The sequence below is a fragment of the Podarcis bocagei genome, assembly GCF_964188305.1.
Source record: "Podarcis bocagei genome assembly, chromosome: W".
Lineage (NCBI taxonomy): Eukaryota > Metazoa > Chordata > Lepidosauria > Squamata > Lacertidae > Podarcis > Podarcis bocagei.
The window spans coordinates 33435374-33459850 of NC_138131.1; the positions used below are offsets into that span (position 1 = coordinate 33435374).

General features: G+C 41.0%; 1 protein-coding gene and 1 long non-coding RNA gene across 3 annotated transcripts; one reads left to right on the forward strand and one right to left on the reverse strand.

Annotated features, from left to right (window-relative positions):
- On the reverse strand, positions 1-24221 carry LOC308577895 (receptor-type tyrosine-protein phosphatase epsilon). 2 transcript variants are annotated; one of them, XM_081178268.1, is made up of 16 exons: positions 24163-24221; positions 20974-21064; positions 19149-19225; positions 18984-19020; positions 17710-17807; positions 15858-15977; positions 14999-15159; positions 10801-10936; positions 8728-8877; positions 7187-7280; positions 6877-6953; positions 5330-5464; positions 4111-4236; positions 3692-3843; positions 1086-1221; positions 1-260 (listed from the first exon to the last, which is right to left on the reverse strand). In XM_081178268.1, exons 2-16 carry the CDS (start codon positions 21044-21046, stop codon positions 186-188), a joined length of 1647 nt encoding a protein of 548 aa, XP_081034394.1. In that variant the 5' UTR covers positions 21047-21064; positions 24163-24221; the 3' UTR covers positions 1-185. The 2 variants fall into 2 exon arrangements, with proteins under 2 accessions (XP_081034394.1, XP_081034393.1); XM_081178267.1 differs by having other exon boundaries at positions 14999-15162.
- On the forward strand, positions 4037-7522 carry LOC308577913. The gene is made up of 3 exons (XR_014003768.1): positions 4037-4085; positions 5226-5351; positions 7397-7522. It is a non-coding gene; the product is annotated as an uncharacterized lncRNA (long non-coding RNA).
- Positions 24222-24477: the final 256 nt, after the last annotated feature.

Genomic DNA, 24477 nt, shown 5'->3' on the forward strand with positions numbered 1-24477 from the left:
CGCATGCTCCTTTGGATCAGAGAGTAAAAGTCTTGAATAATTTATACATCTAAGGAGGCATTCCGAGCAAGCCAAACATGGTAGTATGTACATTTAGAGTTTTTAAAAAGTCAATGGAAATAAATTAACATGATTTACAAATCTCTGTACAGATGATTAAATTAATAATAATAAGGCAGGAGTTTTCACTTGAAATTGGCATAATCAGAAAATATGTCAATGAAATCTTGTACCACTTTGTAGCAGAATTCATACTGTTCCTGAAAAGAGAAGAAGAATACATTTACTCTGATGAAAATTCTCTGAATCATAACAATTCCAGTGAAGCATGTTTAACTCTAAACTAGAACATAATCATATCTCACAGACAACATTTTTAATTTCTTATCCTGTTAAAACACTTTCTTTTTTGCAGGTGGTAGCATAATTAATTTTAAAATATAACTAAAACAACAACAACAGTTGGTTCACTGAGAAAGCAGACTTTGAATGAGAGGTGGACAGTGAGCCCAATGGGAGCATTTAAAAAAAACATAAATCCTATCAGGAGTCACTGTCAAATCAAGAAGTTTCCCATTTACTTTTTCATTTTAATTAGTTATAGCCTGCCTCTCAGGGTAGGGGAGCCATCAAAAGACAGCTAAAAATGGCTATATTCTGATACCAGGACACATATGTAAACCTGACTATTGCTATTGTTTTTAAAAACAACTGTGAGAGGCAAGCAGAGCACAAATAACCAGCTCTAATTAATCTGCCCATTATATATAGGGAGGCCACCCTTGCCGTAATTCCTTGATTGCAAAAGTATGCAATGATATTTGGATCTTGCCACTGCTATTAGCTGTTCAGAGGACCAGCTGTACACTCCTCTCCCCCGCCCCCCAAAATCCAAGATACCCTATAGCACTGTGCAGAGGCTATTCAGCAGTTTCAAAAGTTGTTGTGGTGTGGCTTTGCAACATGACTAAGCATTGGCACGACATGTATTTGTGAACACCCAAGTCCTGTGTTGTGACAGTTTGCTCAAATACCAACATCCTATTATCCTTTTGACAAATATTTTTGTGGTTAAAACAACATACCAGTGTTTGCACCATATGTGGTCTTTGCAGTCGTAAACTCTTCACAGCTTGAAATACATCTAAGAGACCCTCAGCTTTGACTCGCTCCAGAATATTGCTGAGTGCAATGAATGTACCTGTTCTTCCAGCTCCAGCACTATAATACATATACTTTTTTTTCTTTAACAGGTTATATTACCAAATCCATATTCAATACAGTGAAAATACACCCTGAATTGATTCCCTGCTACTTAGAAGAATCCCTGCATTGCCTCATTGTTCTTTCCAAGGACTGGCAGAAGCAGAATAAATTATGCCAATTTGCTTAATATAAACATTTTCATGCAGATAACGGAATTTAGTTCTACTAGCCAAGGAAAACTTTCTTGAAATATAAACTCACGTCTAAATTTTTCAACCACCCAACCTTAATCTTGCAATCACTTTATGTGCATAAATGTTTACATCAGTGTTTCCCAACCTTTTTTGGGCAAAGGCACACTTGTTTGATGAAAAAAATCTCGAGGCACACCACCATTACAGCCCCGTGACGTCAGCGCGCAGCGTCACGCCGGGAGGGACGCACGAAAGTGTAAGTTTCAATTTTTTCCCCTCCCCCTTGCCGGGGAACCTCCAAGCTTTGGGGGTTGGGGGGGGGAGGAGGCAGCAAAGCGAGGGACTGAGGGACTCCTCCAACGACAAGGGTTGGGGAAGAAGAGAAAGGGCTATTCCGCTCCAGTCCTTTCTGAAGGAGCTGAGGGTGGGGGTCCTCCGGCGCCTTCGGCGAAACGGCGCCGGCCCAGAGCGCTTCTAGGAGGCTGCCTTTGTGCGCGACGTAAAGCCCTCTTTCCCTCCCTCCAGCCCCGTGTCACCTGTGGAAAAGGGGGCTGGATCCAGTGACGCAACTCGGAAAACTGTTAGGGAAGCCAGAGCAGGAAAGTGAGTGGGGGGCGGCGTCGCCGCTTTAACCCACGTTTCCTTTTTGAAAGAGAAACTTAAAACTAGATGACCCTTGGGACCCCTGACAACTCTACAGTTCTATGGCCCTTTGTGGAGGGGGGCAGCACCTGGAAAGACGGGCTAGGGGATAATTGGGGCGGCCGCCTTAGGCACACCAGAAGCGAAGCATGTCCTGAGCTACAAAAACAAACCCAATTCCTGCCTCGTTTTTTGCAGTTTCTGCAAAGCGAGGGAGTCTCCCCCGCCTCCATTCCTCGGTGCCTCCTCCTCCCCCTGCTCCCCACTACGGGTCTCCCCTGCACTTGGCCAGGCCGCCTCGCCCTCCTTCCTTTCCCAGATCAGTGGCTCAGAGCGCCTCCTTGCACCACAGGTACACTCCGTGGGGAGGGGAGGGAGCGGAAGCCCAGACCAGCCCCCAACCTGCTTAGTCCGACCCCTCAAACCTTCCCAAAATAAGAACACTGCGTTCTACAACGTCACCCCCCAGTGGGGCCCCCTTTATTCCCGGTGAGAGGGGGCGGCGGAGGGAAAAAGCTGCTTCCCACACTGACCCGCTGCCATCTTGACTTCCCGCAATGAGCCGGATGCAGCGCCTAAGCTCCCTGCCGTCGCTTCTCCGCCTCCTCTACTTTGCACAAGGCTTCAGGGTCGCCGGCCGATTCATCCATCAGCCGCTCTTTCAAGCCCACTCGGAGGAGGAATGAGTCGAAAGAGCCAGAGACGCAGCCGCAGTGGAAGCCCCGCCCCTCCCTTCCAGTCTCGGGGCGGGGCAGAGGCCACCAGGCTGGCAAGCAGAGCGCCAAGAGCGAGGAAGCTGATGCAACGCGGAGGCAGACCCCGGCTGGCTTGTGTTAGAGCGGTGTTTCCCAACTCACCCGCCTCCCTCCAGGCAACATCTCGCGGCACACCAGGCAACATCTCGCGGCACACTAGTGTGCCGCGGAACACCGGTTGGGAAACACTGGTTTACATCATGCTGTTTCTAAACTACCAATATATAAACATAGTTCCTAGCACTTCTGGAAACTCTTAGAAACATCCTTGTCTCAGCAGCCAGAGCCTGACTATCACTATGTGACTGACTGCTGTGCATTACACACTGAAGCTAACGTAATGTATGAATTATAGTTCTAGCTAATAAGAAATTGGGCTTCAAAATCATGAACACAGTTTATCCAACAAAAGCAGATCTCCGTAGCTGACATCTTATGACAATAGGTGACTGGTAGGTGAGTGTAGTTTGCCCAAAATGGTCTTGCAGCCCAAATTCAGAAGCCAGGCAGACCTAATTAGGTCCATGGCCAAGAGGTTCCCCATTGCTGATCACTTTGTGTAATATCACTTTATTTAATATCACTTTATCACTCTAGGAAAGTGAAATTAAAGCTTTGCTGACAAATGCCCCATTTCTGATAACTGAGTATCTTGTCATAGTTGTCCATTCCCTCTTAAACTCCCAGAGTACAGAAAATCGTTTCAAGGCTACTAGATTGGTAAATGTGTATGTTTTTTATAGAAAATTATTGTCTTTTTTAAAAAAATTGTAAATATATTTTTACATTTTTGTAAATATTTGTCATGGAAATATTGATGGGCAGAATAGAAATATTGCAAACTTACAAACAAGCAAAGGAGTATAGAGCAAAATAAAATACAAAACTATTTACCTGCAGTGCACTGTAATGGGATGGTTTCCTGTCTGCTGTTGCTGCTTTTGGACAGCTGCAATGAGGTCAATCATTCCCTTCCCTTCAGCAGGAATTCCAATTTCAGGCCATCCATGAAAATGAAACTGTCGGACAAGTCTGCCCAGCTTCTCCTGGTCATTCAAAAGCAAGAAAACCACAAATTCAATGCAGCTTCAAGAGTGGAACGGAACACTGGAAGCCAGCTACATACCTTCTTATCTATAGGAACCTTTTCATATATGGTCAATGTAACTTAATCATGTGATTTATATAAGGTAAGAGGATTTTAACGAGTAATCTAAATTGAGCTAAATTTACATTTCAGTTGGCTTTAAGCAACCCTGAAGTTCAGAAAACCACAGCGGACACAGACGTATTTAAAATGTTATCATTAATACCTGATTGTGCATAATCAGGAAGTCCCTGACGCTTATGGCATCAGCCAGTGAGTCACTCTTTATCTCAATGGTAATCTCTCCATAAGTAACAGATCCCTCTGATGGCCAGTACTGAAAACATTTTTCCTGTAACATTGAGGGAAGAAAAGGGAATGAATGCTGCCTCCAGAACTTCTTGGTTGAAATATATTCATGCAGATACAGCACTGGTTCCTCAAAAACATTAGTAAGAACTAGTTCCTGTCTCCTTCCCCTCCCTCCAATCGCACATTACATATTATATAGAATAACTATTTAATGCCCCTGTATCTGAGTACTGAACAGAAGAAGAAAAATACAGGAAGTTCTACATTCTCCATGTTTTAGTTGATGCCTGTTTTCTATGTGAAATTGATGTCACACAAGCATATGTTTGACATGCAATACTTCTGTACTTTGGGAGACAAATGAAAAGTTTTTAAAAAGGGGAAAAGTTAGAAAGACACATTAAAAACTTTCACGAATCATATGACAACACAAGTTGCTTTTGTAATGACTTAACAATGATTTCAGCAACGCTTGAAATGGATATAACTGTAAAACCCATTATAGCTCACCTTAAGTTAAGAAATGTAGTTTGATGCTGCACCAAACATGCAGACTTCTTGACACCATGCAACTGCTGACACGCAGTGCAGTCCAGAGGACGTTAAGTAAGCACTATTAAGCTCCACTGACATCTTAGCACTCAGTTGAGCACACTTAATTCCCATTGATTTCCCAATTGACTTGATTATATGTAACTTTCCCTAGAATTGTGACAATTTTTGTCTGAATTTTCAGTACTGAGGATCATCAAGCCAGGTTAGGTACAATTCGCGTGAAGCTGTGTACATCAGAAACCATGCTACTACATGTCTCATTCCTAGCCTGGAAATCTTTTTTCAAGAGCAAAGCATTTTTTAAAAAAAGTGGGGTGAGGAATAAGAACAGCAAAACACTACAGTGACATCACAAAGTCCCCAGTCTGCACAGCACTCTGCAGCTAAACACAGCTGGGCTTTGCTAAGATTTGGTGGTATGAAGCATATTTGTGGCTATTTATAGGCTAATTATCTTTCTTTTTTTTTTTTTAGTGGGTTGGAATGTCCTGAAGAAAAATTTCATTTCCTCATCACACTTTACGCTATTCATAAAAATATATGTTTGTTTTTTTTAAAATTGGGCAAAGTGGTCATACCTGCTCCCTTTCGAGAACTTCGGTGAGCATTACAATTGTGTGGCATTTCCATTCCCACACCATTCGCCAGAAGTCTTCCACAGTGTGAGGAAGAGGTCCTTGTGTTGCAATGAAGTAATCCTTCTGGCGATAGCCCTTCACAGTAAAAAAAATACATGCAACGATTACCTGATGCCTCGGTGATTTCAATTTTTTAACTCCAGGCAACCTAAAAGTGATTCTAGACTAACTAGAAATATCAGAAATATTAGAACAAACTATTCTTTTCAGAAAGCTCCAGAATGAGCCACAAATCCAGAAAACTAGTTAGTCCCTTACATACAATGGAAGAAGAGGGAAACCAGTTCAGGAATAGAAAAACACAAGATTTATATTGCATTGCATTGCATTGCATTGCATTGCATTGCATTGCATTGCATTGCATTGCATTGCATTGCATTGCATTGCAATCATGAACGAATTCCTATGCCCCACAAATAACCCAGAGATGCATTTTAAATAAAAGAACACATTCTACTAAAAACATGCTGATTCCTGGACCGTCCGCAGGCCGGATTGAGAAGGCAATTGGGTCACATCTGGCCCACAGGCCTCAGGTCGCCTACCCCTGCTCTAACCCCTACACCACACCAGCTGCCATTCATGATCTGAATTCAGGCAATAATCTCAGGTGGCTGCCTCATGTGGGCATGATGAACTGATACTCCACCTGGCCCCCTGGCTGCCAAGTCAGCCCTGAAGAAGCCTTGCATGGTTGTGTTTACTGCTGCCACCCATGTGAGACTTCTGTGAGGCCTCTGAGAACGGGCAAATGGGGTCCTTCAGAGTGAGAGAGGGAGCCAGGTGCTTCTCACCACCCACCTCCTGCGAGACAGACTTTCATGCAAGCCCTGTAGGCGCACGCACACACACACACACACACACACACACACACACACACACACACACACACACCACAAGAGAGAAAAAGCCAATGGACAATCCACCAGGTGTCTGAAAATGTAATTAGGTGGCACTGGAAAGACTGTGGGAATTTAACCGGGTTCATTAACTGACTTATTAAGCTTCCCTTGAGGACTGTATTAAAGTATTAGAAAATAAAATAAAAATCTAAGGGTCAAGAGAAAAAAAGATGGCAGTGTGTATATAGAGATGAACCCTACGACTGAGACCATGAAGGAGTAAATACTGTTCAGGCAGCTGAACTGTATTTGGAAGAAGTGGAGAAGAGGAAAATTCTTATTTGATAGCTAGAAAATGCTTCGCTGCAGGTGGGGACCTCAATTTCTGTTTTCTCTTAAGGAACAAGGAGAGCAGGGAGGTTTGTCTCTCTCTGTTGACATTTTAAGTGCAAAGCCATACTTTTTATGATGTTGATAATTTGATTCTTTTTGAAAATTCTCAAGTTACTCTTCAATATAGCTCATGTGGTAATGATAAAGGCACATGTGCAACCATGTTGCCTGCTAGTCGAAAACAAAGTTGACTGCTGAAAAGACTTGTAAAAATCAGTACTACACATATTCCACATACACAGAAACACTTACGTCTATGAAGGAAGCATTGATATAATCCGTATACTCCTGACCTCTTTTCATTGAAAGAATCACTCTGTTAAAGTCATCTAAAATACAAAAACACCACATATTAGGTTTCTTAGAATACTTAGCATTTTATAGTCAATAATACAATAAAGATATGAAGCTTCAGGCTTTCGTAGAATCAAGTTTACGATATATCTTTGTACTTCAGCCTAGCAGTGCCACCTGCTGTTGAATGTGTAACATAACCGTACACTACTAATTTGGATAAATACAAGTATTTCGGTTTTTACAAAGAGGAAAATTAGTATCTTACATGGGATGATTTGGATAACTCTGGCTTTCTTCATATTTGCGGGCAGATTACCAGTTCTCATGTTTTCTTTCATTATTCGAACATTTGTTAATTTCTACAGCAAAAAGAGAAATTGGGCTAGGACTTTGTAGATTACTGTATAAAAACACAGAATACCAAAAATGGCTAACAGGTACACATCAAAATTTCATGATATTCTGTTCCTTTTAGAGATTTCTAGTTGATTCACCTGATCCCAAACCACATAAACCTTCACCTGTGTTCTTTTATGTTACACCTATATGGAAAGCAATTTTTTAAAACCTGGAAACTAAGACACACTGCTTTTGTTTTCTGCAGGCAAGGTATGTAGCTAGAAAGAGTGATATGTACAGTTCAATTTCTAGTAGCTTGTATGTATTACTTGTTTCTAGGTTAGATTACTGCAATGTGTTATACATGGGGCTGCCTCTGAAGACAGTTTGGAAACTTCAGCTGATGTAAAATTCAGTTGCCAAGTTCTCACTGGGGCAAGACAAGCTGAGCATATAGCGCTAATCCTTGCCCAACAGCACTTGCTGCCAATTGGTTTCTAGGCCCATTTTAAAATGTTGGTGCTGACCTATGAAGCCTTAAGCGGCTCAGGACCTCAGGACCTTAAGGACCGCCTCTCCCTATATGGACCTACCCAGCCCCTGTGTTTGGAGGGCCTTTTCTTTGTCCCTCCCCTCCCCAAAAGGTTCAGAGGCTCACAACATGAGAACAGGCCTTTTTTGTGGTGGCTCCCCATTTGTGAAAAGCTCTCCCCAGAGAGGCTTGCTTGGTGCCATCGTTACATGTCTTTAGGTACCAGGCAAAAACATTCCTCTTTAACCCAAGCCTTTGGCCATTAAATATTCTATGGCTTTTTATATGTGGAGAGACTGTTATTATGATTTTTCTGTGGTTTTTTATTTTTTTTAAATATGCTATGTAAGTTATCTTTTTAATATTGTACATTGCCCTGGGATCTATGGATAAAGCGTGGTATATTAAATTTAAGTAAAGTAAGTTAAAAAAATAAAGGTAGTATGTACATATTAAACAATAAGTATTACACACAGAATCATAGAATTGTAAAGTTGGAAGAGATCCTGTGGGTCATCTAGTCCAACCTCCTGCAATACAGGAAAGCTGAACATTGATGTTATACCGCAAATGTATGTATGAATGTAACATTAAAAAACTTCCAAAAGTAGAAGGGACAATTACTTTTGTTCATATTTGCAAATTCAGCAGATCTCAAAATGCAAAAGAATGGTTTGAGATACAGTTAAGTCGAGAAAGTATAACTGGTGTTAGCCTTAAAACTTTACTTCACTATATTCATAACTCCAGACATATTATATATGCTATGCATAATATGACTGTTATCACCAAATTCTAATTCAGGTGAAGTTTCTTTATCTAAAAAATACCCAACCCAATACTCTAAGATGATTAACCTTTTAAAAATCAGAGTAAGAAACTATTTCTTTTAAGTGTGAGCCTGAAATCTTTGTAAAATTTTATTTAATACTTACTTTAAACTCTTCTTCTAGCCCTAGTTTGACAAGATTTGGTGCTGCATTGTGCGATGGCTGCAGGTGCTTTTCTAAGGAGGACACATCTAGTTCTGTGTCACCATAGAGGTAGTATTCAAGTAAGGCTTGATAAATGAAGGAATACTGCATCTGTAAAGAACGTAAGCCATTTTATAAGCCAGGACACTTTAAATATTACTAATCGCATATAATATATGATATGAATAACCTCAAGCTATCTCATACACTTTTATACAGTAGTCAGAAATGTAACTGTTGCCTTTACGAGTGGTAGGTAAAAAACTTACACATACGTTATGATTGAATAAGCCAATAAAATACAGTTTACTGTAAAGGAACAAGTCTAGGCTTATCCCTCTCTTATCCACCGGAGCTTGGAAGGAGCTTGGAAGTTTTCACTTCCATTTTCAATTAACCCAAGCTCAGCATTACATCAAAATCCTAAAATGTGGCTAATATATGGTTTATTGAAACAATCCAGATTCAAAAACCAAGGCTTGGAGATTAATCACAGTTTGTTTGAATTTTGATTAATCATCCTAAGGCAGTTCAACAAAAGTTGAAGTGAAACCTACTATCCCCTTTTTCTGGCCACACAAAAGGCTAGAAAAAGCATGAGCTTGACCTAAGTTTATTCCCATAATGATAAAACGTATCTTATCCATATGTAATAATTCATCCTTATGGCATTTAGGAATTTTGGTGACAAACCACAAACGGTAAAGGAAAGGAAGAATCTTGGTTTCAGCTAGTGATTTGTCTGGAGAGGTAAAACAACATTAAACTACAGAGAAGCTTCATCCTTCAGAATAAATTAACAGCTCACACTCCATAAAAGCATTCTAGAATCACAAAGAGCCATTTAGAACACAAATAATGAATCACACCTTTAAAAAAAGAAAAGAAAACAGAGACTAAATATGGCGAAAAATAAGACTGTGCTAAGGTGCAAGAATTGAAGCTTTTCAGGGCAAGAGGATTAATACAGATGTTTTGTATCTCTGGAACTTAGAAAGTTCTCTTATACTATGTCAGACTAGCCCAGTATTGTTTACATCAGGGGTAGTCAACATGGTGCCGTCCAGATGTCCCTGAACTACAGTACCCATCAGCCTTAGCCAGCATGGCAAATGACCAGGGCTGCAGTCCCAACAACATCCGGAGGGCATTGGCTATCCCTGGTCTACACTAACTAGGAACACCCCACTACCCGTGTATCATAGAGGCCAGGGTGGTGAACCTCCTGCTGTGGGCTGAATTTAAGCCCACAAGGACGTTCCTCAAACCGTGCTCAACCTGCCTCCTACTCGATGTCAAACATGGTCAGGTGAGGGCAGGTAAATGCGTGGCTGCATGACTGACTGCCGCGTGGTGAACTCAGTCACGCAGCCTGTCCCTGCAGAAAGCAGGGCTGGACTTACCGCCCAGCAGATGGGCTGCCTGATCAACTCTAATGGATTGGGCCATGCACTGAGCTCTTTGTGGGAAACTTCATTGTGCGGCTGATCCCTGGATGGCGAGTTGACCCCTGTGGATTGACTGAGTTCGCTGTGGAGAACTTCCACTATCTGCCTTAATTTCCACTATCCCTGGCCCCACAATTTGTTGCTCTAATTGGCTGCTGCTTTGGCACACTTTTTTAAAAAATAGGTCTTGTCTGCTTTGGAATAATGATGTCATTACATAGATGAACTAGATGCTGGTCTATGACCATAATAAAGATTTGGATTGGATTGGATGTCATCACATAGCCAACCATGATTAGCCAAGTGACAATGTCACTGAGGACAAGCAAAGCTGATTTAGTATTAAAGGAACAGCAGATCAAGACAGGAAAGAAGTACTTTTTTTTTGTTAAGGGAGCACAGGTGAATTCCCAGGGTGCAAACATTTTCCTGCTCCTACTCACAAGTGACAAAAGGTGTAATGTTTTTCATGGGTGAGGGCAGAAAATGTTGGCCAACACCTCCCTCCAATTGGCTGAGTCATTCTGTCATCTTTTAAGCTGAAAAGATTGATAAATTTGACATAAGGTGTATTTTATTTACTTACATCGGTCTGAACCATTTGTTGGCGTTGATTGCGGATTCTTGCCACAAACTCAAAAACGTCAACTTTTTGCTCGACATGCATCATGTCAATCATAGCATCGATTACTATGAATGTGCCTGTACGACCCACACCAGCACTTAAGAAGAAAGGAAACGCAACAGGAATTAGGAGGAAAATGATGAAACATATTGCAGTAACTTTTTTGGACTTGGCAATCCTTCTTCTGAAGTCTTACTCCCAATATTTCTGATTTTCTTTGTCTTCCTTACTTATATTGCAAGCACTATGACAGGTCAGAGCAGACTCTCTCCACTACGTTTAGTGGCAGTATCAACATCTCCTGCATTTAGTTTATTGTGAGACAGGACCCCCTATTTAGGCAATGCTTCCGTCTTAACAACACAGGAGTAGGGATCGCCAAGCAATCCCACCCTCCGTGTTTATGTAAAAAACATGTATGGGTCCTTTGCAAATATGGCTGCATGCTCAAAGGCTTTCTCGCAACCTGGAATAATAACAATAACAATAACAATAATTTATTATTTATACCCTGCCCATCTGGCTGGGCGGCTTCCAAAAAATATTAAAATACTGTAATACATCAAACATTAAAAGCTTCCCTAAACAAGGCTGCCTTCAGATGTCTTCTAAAAGTATGGTAGTTGTTGTTCTCTTTGACATCTGGTGGGAGGGTATTCCACAGGGAGGGTGCCACTACCGAGAAGGCCCTCTGCCTGGTTCCCTGTAACTTGGCTTCTCACAATGAGGGAACCGCCAGAAGGCCCTCAGTGGTGGACCTCAGTATCCGGGTAGAATGATGGGGGTGGAGACGCTCCTTCAGGTATACTGGGCCAAGGCCGTTTAGGGCTTTAAAGGTCAGCACCAACACTTTGAATTGTGCTCGGAAACGTACTGGGAATCCTGCCCAGTTGTGAGACAGTCTTTTTGCAAAGGTCCCAAGGCAACAGGGTTTCATTCTTTGTCCAGGGCTACTTCGCATTGACTCACAGCAAGAAGTCTGAATGAACATAAATAAATCTAAGTTGGGATAGAAACCCAAAGTAACTCAGATTCAAGTAACCATTGGACCATACCCATAAGTAATATTGAATCTACTTCCTGCTGCTTATGGCCAAATTACATAATGTGGGGTTCACTGTGCCTTTAATTGCAAGTGTGCTGCGATCACACATATTGTAGTACAATTTACAGTGACAAAACGGCTGCGTAGGCAGGGGCTACTGAAACCTCCCTGCTGCTTTCTGCTCTTCCACGTAGAGCCATCCTTCAGCTGCTGTTCTTCTAGCAGCTGGACTCACTTCGGTATCTGTGTGGAAAATTATCCCATGGGATGGGCTAAGGAGGGGAAATCAGGAGGTAAGACAAGGGCTCCCTCCTCCACCCACTCTTTTCACTTTAAGACACACTTTGCACATCCTCAAGTTAACTACTTTAGGATCTTGAACTTGAGACTCACCTTTTATTTTTAACTAGCAACTATGCTGGCCTTATAAAGAGCTAAATACAGTCTTACCTAGGATCCCGAATGCCTTGCGAGTCGAATGTTTTGGCTTCCAAACGCTGCAAACCCGGAAGTGAGTGTTCCGGTTTGTGAACGGTCTTTGGAACCCGAACATCTGATGCGGCTTCCGATTGGCTGCAGGCACTTTCTGCAGCCAATCGGAAGCCGTGCCTTGGTTTCCAAACGTTTTGGAAGTCAAACGGACTTCCAGAACAATTCCGTTCGACTTCTGAGGTAACACTGTATACTGAATTGAATTCTAAAATACCATTTTGACACCAATATGAACATTAGATATAAAAATGTACAGTATTGATTTACTGTGAAATGCTAAAATACTGTCCTAGTGCAGTGTTTCCCAACCTTTTTTGGGCAAAGGCACACTTGTTTCATGAAAAAAATCTCGAGGCACACCACCATTAGAAAATCTTTAAAAAATTAACTCTGCGCCTATATTGACTATATATAAAGTAATTCTCTTTAATAGGAATCAAATAAACACAAAGAAAGTAAATCCTATGAGAAAATCCTATGAGAGAAGAGAGCAAATGTTATTAGAAGCTGGGGAAATATCCATGTAAACGTAACGGATTCAAATACTTAAAAGGAGGTGCTGAGCCCTTGACATATGCCTGTAAAAAGGTTGTTGTTGGCGTTGTTAATTGAATTAGTATTCAGCCTTTCAACCCAAACATCTCCAGGGCAGTAATGTAGCTGGCATGAGTCTGATTTAAATTGTGCTTATACTGTGAATCTAAATTCAATTTCATTTATAATGAATTGATTTATTATTTATTAAAGTATTTAGGCTGCCTTTCGGGATAAAGAAATACCCACAGAGTGGTTTGCAATGCAATGCATTGCAATAAATAAAATAAAATAAAATAAAATAAAATAAAATCTATTTAAAGCTCCACAAAGGTTATGTGGGACACTGTTCAAACTCTTTGTGATTAGGATTTCAATAATTTCCTGATAGTCCAGTTCTCTGTATTTCCCAGGTGATCCTTATTTCACCTGGCCTTGGCTTTCCTTGTGCTGACTATCCATTTTCTTTCATAGTATGGGAAGAGACTGTCCGCCCAAACAAGCCCAACTGCTGCCTGCTTTACAGAACCTCCTGGATGACTACGGATTTGTGTCACTGCCCATTTCCATGAAAGATTTATTCATGCATTTTGCACAATGCCACAATCCCACATGCAACTTTTAAAAAGGATAATAAAGGATGATCTGCATGACTGCCTTGGCAAGCGCAATACCTGCCAGGCTCAACGGCCGGTCTCGCGCTGCCGCTTCCCGCGCTCTCAAGGACCCGGGAGGAGGAAGGCGTGAAGGGAATCCCGAAGGCGCGAAAACATCGCGCATGCGCAGGCCTTCCGCCTGCGACAGCCCAGTAGGCCGGCCGAAGCGAGCGGCGATGGGATGTGGGAGCTCGCTCGCTCGCCGCCCCGCGTGTGCCTATGTGGGGCACGTTACAGCCCCGTGACGTCAGCGCCACGCAGGCAGCCAGGCAGGCAGACGGCGAGAGCCCCGCGCTGGGCGGCCTCTCCTCGTCGCCGCCGCCCCGCCTCTCGCCGCCCGACTCGCCCGCCTCCCTCCCACGGCACACCAGGCAACGTCTCGCGGCACACTAGTGTGCCGCTGAACACCGGTTGGGAAACACTGGCCTAGTGTTTAATAGCACAACCACTAGAGGGAGCATGGTTGCTTCTGATTAATGATAACTCAAATGATTTTCAGCCTTCCTTTCAGAGGAAAAGGGCCTGGCATCCTGTGCTAGGCATAAATGTTCCTCTGGTATCCTATTATTTTATTTCGGTTTGTTGTTCTTGTGATGTCATATTCCAGCTTTCTAAATCATAACTTATTTCCTTAGACCCTTTCCCATTTATTATATATACACACAAAAAAGTTTATCAGCGATACCACTTCTTCTAAGCATCCTGGTACAAGTTGTACAAAGAGCATTTTTATATTTTGATTGGGCGTTGATTACTTTCAAGTGTGTTTTAAGAATGCATGAATCACCCATGCTTCCTCCTCCATCAGACTCAAACTGCCTTCCCCTACCTCCTTCATGGTACTGGTAGCTACATAGACTGCTAAGAATACAACTACATTACTACAAAGAGCTTGTTCCTTTTCCTGTTCCATCGCTATCCTTTTTCACTTCTGTGCCATATCTAAGCTTGCGGCAGTGACTGTATTGTTTTCTTAACCTAGAAAACTGCTGGTACTTTATGAATATATTTATGCTGATAGTAAAGTTTTGAACGATGGGCTATTTTTAAAATTGTAAAAAAGATTCCTGAAGGGAGATTTGCACAAGCTTATCTTGGCATAAGTCACAACAAATGGTCCGTCTCTCAAAATGGAAAAGGGGACAAATTAATCCCTGCTGATGAATAACTAAGGAGAAACCTTTGCTTTTTTTTCACAGGTGATACAATACGGATAATAATCATCATCAAGAAGAAGCCAGTTTCCTGATACTAGTTCTGATGTTGGCTTGTTCTGCTTTTTCTCAGAGACCCTAGTAGGAAAAGCCCACATTAAGGAGACACTTGTTGCTTAAGCACGCAAAAATTGATTTTGCCCACTTCCTGTTAGGCCACCCCAAGGTAAGTTTTCATGGGTATGTGTGTGTACCTGCATATTTATACATACACATACCTGCAGTGAACCACAATTGGTCCAGCATGTGCAGGATTCAATGATTTTACTTTCTTTAGGAATTTGAGCATTCCAATAGGTGTGAAAGGCACTCCAAAATCAGGCCAGCTGGTGAAATGAAGCTGTGTCACAAGCCTGGGAGCTTTGCAGCCATCAGAAACCTGCTAGAGAGCCAGAAACAGAATATGAGTATGACCATTGATTTCTTTGGCTAAAATCAGCAAACAATCCAGTTAGTGTGACCGATCCCTCCCTCTTCAGACATCAGCAATAGCAGCCTAGACTAAGAATTAATTTAAAATGTTCAGTATATAAAGAGAATTACAGAGTCACTCAGCTGCCAGCAAAAAGCATAGAAACTGCAAATTAAAGCATGTGCCTTAGTGGCCTCACTTTGTAAGTCATAAGCATATTCCATGACCTTGCATGTTGTGCTCACTTAGAACTTAGTATTCATGCACCCACATTTCCCCTTCTTTCAGCAAGAGTTATTGTGGGGACACCTTAACCTGTAAGCACCCCTGGCCTGAGACTGGCAAGTGGATGGGGAACGATTTACCCCAATTGGAGCTAGAGACACTTCGCTCCCAAAAGAAGCTTCAGAGAACAGAGAGCTACTAGAGCCTTCGGTGTTTAATGGCAACATGAAAACAAAAACTACATGCAGAATGCCAAATGAAATCTCACTTCGGGCACAGTTTAATAAAATGTAAGTATTGAGTAGAGCTAAGTTTTCATCTGACAAAAACAGTTTTCACTCAACAAAAACAGACAATTCCAAGTACGTATTTTAGAGGTTAAAAATAGATCAGGAATGTTTTCCAGTTATGAGAAATATTAAATGGGGTCTATAACTTACTGACTGAATACAAAACTTCCGAATAGTATAATCCACAAGAACTATACAGTCCTCCACAGAAACTCGGATGTTTCCATAAGTCCAGCATCCCTGATCAGGCCAGTACTGGAAACACTTGTCCTGTGCAAATGTAAAGAACACACACAGTCACTTCAAGCTGCAATATATGCCCCTCAAATAACTGAGCTGTACTATAAAGCTGTACAATTATTTTGAGTCTATTTAAAGTATGCTTTTTAAAATTCTAAAACTGAAACTGACACCGCCTAACTATATTAATAGTGAGTTATGAAATATAATAGGACCAAAAATTCATTAAGGTATGACTTCACCCCCCTATGATTTCTAAAAGCCCGTTTCTCCAGGTTGCAGGATGCAATAATTTCAATCCAGAGCCATTTGTAGCCAATGGTTACATGACATTCTTTTAAAAATCTATACTGCATACAATGAGAGAATTGTTGAGAACTCTGTCAACATTTCTCTATGAATGCCAGGAGAGGTCATCCTTGAGCAATAAAAGTTGCATGCTTCTCAGTGACCGAGATATATTTATTTTGTTAGCATCTGTATTGGAATTGCCTTTAGATGTTTTTCTTGTCTTACTGCTTGGGTTTGCCACCTTGGGCTCTTTGGGAGGAAGAGTGGGATATAAATTTAAAAATTATTACTATTATAATTTTCTGCTTTCCAAACACACCTTATTCACTTTTAATTAGCTACCTAAAAAGCACAACAGGAAATGAATATGCACACGAATACGCTCCAGCCATCATCTTCTACCCTGCTGCAGATGTGCTGGGAAATTTCATATTGTATTTTATGAAATCAGTTTTATTCTAGGAACTAGTAATTGGGCTGGAAGGTAAGCTGGAGCCTGAAAGTCCATCTAGCATTCCAGGAAAGATAACGAAATTTGGCAGTGGATTAGGGAAGAGAAAAATGCAGTCAAACAATTCTCAGCCATTCCTGCCCCCCACAACACATGGCTACTAGTCATAATAACTATGCTGTGCCCACAACACTGGAGGCAGTAATGTTTCTGAATACCAGTTGCTGGAAATTGCAGGAGGGAAGAGTGTTCTTGCGTTCAAGTCCTGCTTGAAGGTTTCCCACAGGCATCTGACTGGCCACTGTGGGAACAGGATGCTAGATGGGCCATTGGCCTGATCCAGCAGCCTCTTCTTGACTTCTTACACAAATTACTATCTTAAAAGACGTTTTCCTAACCCTATGCAAGTGTATATTCCCAGGTGGAAAATATATGCAGAATAAATAATACATATTTTCCTACCAATGAAAACTATGTGCAGTGGACGCTCGGGTTGTGAATGTGATCTGTGTTGGATGCACGTTTGCAACCCGCAGTGACGCGTCTGCGCACGCGAGTTGCAATTCGGAGCTTCTGCGCATGCGCAAAGCGTGAATTAGCACTTCTGCACATGCGCGACCACTGAAACCCAGAAGTAACCCGTTTCAGTGCTTCTGGGTTTCGGCGGTCTGCAACCCGAAAAAACGCAACTTGAAGCGTCTGTAACCCGAGGTATGACTGTATCTCTAAAGGTAATTCACAACTGCCATAAACCAGGGCTAAAGCCCGAACATTCACATTTGACTGAAAACATGATTCAGAAATGACACACAGACACCATTAAGTTTCTCAGTTAGTCACCAATTATTTGCTCAGAAGTAAAGAAAGTTTAGTTAAGCCAGCATGCTGCAGCGATTGTGTCAGAAACCCCAGACTTATTAAAAAACTCGGAACAGGAAGTGGTAACATTAGTAACAGTCTTGTGAGTTATGGGAAAACTCCAAACAGTATGAGGGGAAATATTTTCAAAATGTGTCCTACCTCTTTTCTCTCTTTCACATTTGTTAACATGACAATAGTTGCAGACTTTTGTTCCCATATCATCCTCCAGAAATCATTTACAGTGTCTTGTTTAGGGCCTACACATACAACACAGCTATTTAATCAAAAACTATGATGACCACAAACAATACTACTGTACTGTTAAAAAGGAAAAGGGTAAAAATATTTATTTCCTTTATTTAAAAATATCTCATCGATAATAATGTTCAAAGCAGTTCACAAGATTTAAAACCAACCAAATAATTCCACAATAAATACTAAAGCAGTAGCAATGCTGCCCAGAAGCAAAATTGTCAAACAAAAGCCCAGGCAAATAAATCTGTCTTCATCTAGCACCTAAATAATGCTAGCATATGTGTCATGCATACAAATGTAGACAGGCTATCCAAAGAGGCAGCAAAGGTCCTGTCTAATCTCAGAAGATAGGGCACTCAGTGTAGGGCCTCCAAATATGATGTAATGGGTAACTTCATAGAGGACAAGGCTGCACTTTCATTAGATGGAAATGGTCTGATAACAAATCCATGTGCTTCCCATATTTACTGTATGTTTAAAGCGGAGCTATGCATCTTAATGCAGCTTATTAAAAAATAGCATTTCTCACAAAATAGAGATATTACATAAGAGGAATGATGTCATTGTGACCATGCTATCTTTCATTGTCCAAAATCTCCCTTTCATTTTGACTTGGGGTGCTTCTAGATGGCAACTTCTCACACAACTGGAGCACCAGCAGGAGATGGGACAAGGCAGGGACTTTGTAGAAGATGTAATTCCTCATGTGGAAGGTTGGCAAAGTGGTGGTTAATTTCTCACTACTGTTGCCTGGCTGCTCACACCTTTTCCCGATGTGCTATATAGGGCTCAGCCTTGGGCCTGGCTGCCTGTTGATGTAATTTGGAGAAATGGATGAAATTGCACTAAGTGCTTAGTCCATGTCTTGAGCAGCCCATCCTTCAAGTCTGGGTTCTGAGTTCTGAGTTAGCATGCCAGCTGCAATGGATGGCATAGAAACAGTCCAAGGCTAAATGCCTGGAGCAGGGCTACTCACCTACCCTCCCTTTTCTCTAAGGAATGTGTGAACATGCAGAGTGGGGTATAAAGCCAAAGCTGTATTCAAAAAGCTCTTTAAAATCTGACTGCCTAAGCATAAGGGTAAATTCTGAAGAACACATTTGCTGAAATTGCTTTGTACATGCAGATGTTTAAAGCAAAACATTTAAAAAGAGAAATGGATGAAATAATGGAGATACCTTGAGCTGCTATAAATTTATTCTTTTCCTTGTAGCCCTGGAGGGGAAAAATGTACACAGTTGTCTTTTAAACTTACGCTCTTACAATATGAATTTCAAAACTGTCAATGTGCTGCTTGCTTAACAAATTTAAAAAGTAATTTAAAAAGAAATCTATTCACTTACATCTATATATGAAGCATTGATGTAATCTGAACACTGAAGTCCACCTATTTGCGTTAAAACTACCCTGGAATGGTCGTCTGTAAAGAACAAACATACACAATTAGAAGCTCCTTTGGCAAATATAGATACAGTGCTGACAACCTTCTGAAACACATTGTTTTCTTCTCAGCAACAAAACAAACTCTAAAAACATTATTCTGCCTGATGAATACCTTAAGCCAATAGCGACACCATTTGATTTATTAAATTTGTATACCACCCTTCATCCGAGTATCCCAGGACAGTTCACAACACAAAAATGCAAAATGAGAATACATAATAAACACAAAACAAAACAAAAACCATTAATGAGACCATGAAACAAAATCAAATTTACTGATGAATTCTACTTCAGCAGTTTTACTCCGCGGTCCACTTTTAAAGTTCCTTTCTCAAAGAATATTAACATTAAGTTTTCATCTAAGACTAAAATACCATCTCACTGTTTCGGAATGCAGCCATTTCTATTGTCAAATATTTGTCCATTTATAATTTTCATGTAGAGACTGACCTGTTTGTCTTACGCAGACAGAAGAAGGGCAGGTTAGAAGTGATACTTGTCCGGGATCAGCATATGAACAGCCTTAATATGGCTGATGCTATTACTGTTGCCTCCAGCAGCAACCAGCTAAAACCATGCCAATGTATCATCAGTGATGTACAGCCATCCTAAACAATTATATTTCTCTCTCACAGGCCTGGGGTGACAGGCCTTCCCTTGTTTACATTCAGCCCCTCGTGTAAAAAGGTGACCCAGCCTAACGGAGAGACAGAAGCCCTGGGACAGGGCACTGCTACAAACCCTGATACCAGCTCTGTCCCCAAATGCACTCAGGCAAAACTGTTACAGGACCTAATGGCATCAGATAAACACCAACAGGAACTCATTCATTCATGTGCAGTCACCCTATTCTCTTGACTGTAATTTATTTTAAATTGATTTTAATATTGTACTTTTAAATTGCTGCAGGTCATCTGAGGCCTTATGATGAAGGGCAAGAAAGAAATCAAAGCAACGATTGTCATCCTGGTATCACCTACCAACAAGGACAAAGCTGAAGGAGAACTCAGGAAGTTTGAGTCCATTTATTTAGACCATAATCAAACCATAATGGTTACCTCCCCAGTTATATATGTTTAGCAAAGGTTAGAAAAAACCATGTTATCAGTGTTGTGAATTGTCAATGTGATTATCTTAAATATACAGAGCCCACCCATGATGGGGGTGAAGAGTCCACCTCAGGTGGCAGAAGTGCAAGAGCTCCGTCCGCCTGCTTGTGCCGCCAATAGGGAGGTGTTCTGGCATGTGACGTTGCCAAGCAAGTGGCAACACTTTGAGGAGTGCCCTGGCTTCCACCAAGTTTGGTGAGAGGTGGGAGTGGTGATGGCGGAAGTGGAGGAGGGGGAGAGGAGGCAATTCCTGTTTTGCCTCAGGTAGCAAAATGGGACAGGTCTCCACTGTAAATACGTTTAAGCTTAACACACAACAGTCACTGTACATCTTGGTCATTTGGCCGAAATGTTTACTATTTTTCACTTTATCCATGCGCATTTGTATCTGCCAACTGAGAATAGTACCAATGCATGGATCTGTTGAAGGAGACTCTAGTCGATAAAAGCTAGGGCTAAAGCTTGTAGCCTTTAGATGCCACAATACAGTTGTTTCTTTCTGCAACAAATTAAGATGGGTACTTGCATGGAAAACACTATTACTTTAATAAGAATTTGGTCCTTCCTAATATAAACCTTATTATTTATAATAAATCAACAAATCATTAATACTTACAAGGTAGTATGTTGGGATATCTGTTCTTTTCTCTGTTTTCCTCTTTATTTGCCATCTCAAGTGTTCCTTGCATATATCCAGGAGGTAATGACTACAGGAAAAATATGTAGTGTCAGTTCAAAACAGCATACTATAGTGAGTAGTTACATAGAGGAGATGGTTTAAGTAAAACAGTTGTATCCCATGGAGCTCAATAATGCCCACATGAAAAGGTTAACAAAATTCTTTGAATCCATCAACCCCAGGAATAAGTTCCAGTTTCAAAGAAAGATGTGTGTTTGTTGTTTGCACTGGCAACTTGAAATAACAATCTCAAAATGACTCATGTAGTGACCATGCCATTAAGAACTGAAGCATAAACATTGAAAATGAACGAGATTATCGAGTATGGATGAAGGACTCAAAATCCCAGTCATGTGAATCCAAAATAAGAAGTTCAAAATATGCAAGGCAATAGGACAATCAAAGTGTGTGTGTGATGTGATTAACTTAATGTGCTATGTTTTTAGAAATCTATTTCAATCCACATATAAATGCTCATTAGAAACTATAATGACTATAAACTTTTAAAGTTTTTAAAGAAGATATGTCTGCATAGAAATCCAGGTTCCAAATCCACACCAGGACCTTGTGCTTGTAATTTGTGGAAGAAAACTTGCACTCACTTACAATTTAAGTGACACATGTAGTTTGCGCCTTAGACATGCCCATCAAATACATAACATACCATCTGACCATCAACGCCAGAAGGCAGCGTTGATATTCACTAGGTTCATGTCCCAATCAATTAGGGCAGAAATGCACCTGGAGGCATGCTTCTATGAACAGATTTCCAGCTGCACTGGAAAGTGTGCACACCTGTACCACAATATATCCTTGGAGTCAAATCATTCAATCCTAGTAGGAATAAATACACTCTCTCTCAAGCCAGTAGTAACATGCAACACCTTGTTATACATCACTCTATCCGGACCAGGACTTCCGTGTTTTAAAATAGGGTTTCATGTAGTTTGCATTACTACATTTAAAATAGGTACATTGGTACATTCTTCCATTTTGGAGGCAGGGTAAATTACCATTAGAAAGTAATAAACATAATTAGTGAAGGAGAAGTTTTTTTTACTATGAAATCACCTAATATATTTAGGAGATCCACACTGTGCCAAGGCATCAGGATGTATTTAATTATTATTATTTATGATTTATTTATTTATAGACATGCAAAGATAAAACATTTAATTGACAGAGATGCACTATTACTTTTAAAAAGGCACATTTTAAGCATATAATCATAATAAAAACTGCTGACATGCAATCCTGACAATTATAGCCTCCTCCTATATTATAGCACTGCTGCATAACAGAGACGGTTTAATTGGCATTTGCTTTTTCACTTAGATGAACTCAAATCTAAACTAATGCTGTTCCTTCATTGCCATGGCTGCATCTATGAGACCTGATGTAAGGAGTAAGTTCAGCTTCACAGAACTGTTCATATGAGGTCAGAGAGCAAACCCAACATAGTATGTTCCTTTCTGCTAGTGAGCGAGCAGCCAGGAAAAAGAAAGCCTTGCTGTATGCAACCACAATGTAGCAGGAAACGAAAGAGCAAGCCTGCTTTACTGAACGAGGTGAGGATCGTATTTACAAGAAACCTTCAGCACCATTAAAAGCAGATATTTAGGGACTACTGCTAATAGGGAGCCAGAACTTGGGGGAAAGGTTCCTGAGTAGCAACATACACTCCTCTCTGGGTTGTGCTCAGATTAACAACATGCCTCTGCTTCCTCAAAATTGTCATATATTTTTTAATCGGTAGGAAGGTCAGGATATCACAGGTCACTGATTCGAAGGGGAAAGCTGTAGATTTCCCTAGGTATCTGAGAAGCTTCAGTTCTCTCCACATCCCATTCGCAAAGCGGCAAATAACAGCACAATGATGCACAGTTGCTACCACAATTCAGGCCTCAGCAAGATTCACGGATTTTCGGCACCTACCCATATGCCTGCACGCTATTCTGAGTTGTGGGATAGCTTGGTGATTATTTATCTCTTTTCTCCACAATAACTAGTTGCTAATCCCCATTTCTTGCAACAAGGCACTGTGGAGTGGGAAACTCCATAGCTTTTAAGGCAAAGGTCAGAATGTTTGATAGGAGATAGGATTTCGGAAAGTTGTGGCACACGGGACAGAATGTCGCTCAGATATGTAAGTATTGGGAGAAACTCCCTAGGTTTGGAGAATATGAACACCACTATGAAATGACATTGCTTTTTCTGCCTTTCCCCCTTCTTCAGTATTTCTACAGGAGAGAATTGCCAAGGCCCTTAATTGTTTATGCTGTAGCACAGTGGCTCTGTGTGTGCTGGAAATGATGTACAGGAACTTGGCACATGAGAACCTGGAGGGGTGGCTGAATGACCAGTCAGGATGGGCAGACTGGAAGCAAAGCTGCCCTGAACCTGAACCAGCCAGGTGGAGTAAAACTATGATGGTGTTTGCTCAATAGAGGCACCCTGCAGAACTCCTCCCATCCCCCAATATAGCTGGCAAGGAGCCTTATAAACTATCAGTGTGAACGGAAGACCTACTTATTCACCCAGCCTTTTGGTTGAATGCTGCACTTTGCAAACAGGTGTTTTAACTACCTATGTGTTCTTTCCTGCTTTGTTGTTTATTGACAGCTGGACTGTATAACTCTATTGTGTTTTTTTATTGGCACTATATTCCTCTTCAGGATTATTTTGTATGAGATAAGTTGATAAAAGGAAACATAGTTAAGCACACAGGAGCTGAGAATGAAGAGCCATTTTGAGTTCAGGCACAGCATGGATTGTAAATAGAATACAAGGCCAGCCCCCTACATGGCTTCACTGGCAAACCTGGTCATGCCTCAGCAAGATTTTTAATGTTTCTAAATGGCACGGTATCAAAAAGGAAAGATGGTAAGGTTTACATAGTACAGGCCCATACCTTAGCCTGAAACAAATGCCAACTGATGCACACATGTAAATTTTAAACATGAGGTCCTACACCTTTTCTTCTTTTAGAGGAAGAGTAGCAGGGGGAGCCCAGGCAGATTAGCAGGATATAAAAAATAAAATAAAAGTATTACACACAATTTGTTACCTGTACTTGCTGTGTCTTTGAAGAAAACGCAACATTAAATACAAAATATGAAGACGTACATTAAATTCCTCCCGAAACAACTTTCCATCATCAGCTGCTCTTATCCGTATTTCATGTTCCAGATGATCTCTCGGTTCTATACCTAACATTTATAATATGTAAAAAGTGGCCCAAGTCTAACTAGACTTTAAATATAAATATATTCAATTTCCAGTCTTTGTCTTGGATCCTACACCCTGTTATAGATAGAAACTTGTAAGCAGCATATTACTACAAAAGCGAAAGTTGCTTTAAAAAGTAAAGAAAGTTTTAAAATAAAAACAACAACTAACAGTAACAAACATTTCAGTAACCAAACATTTACATTCAGCATT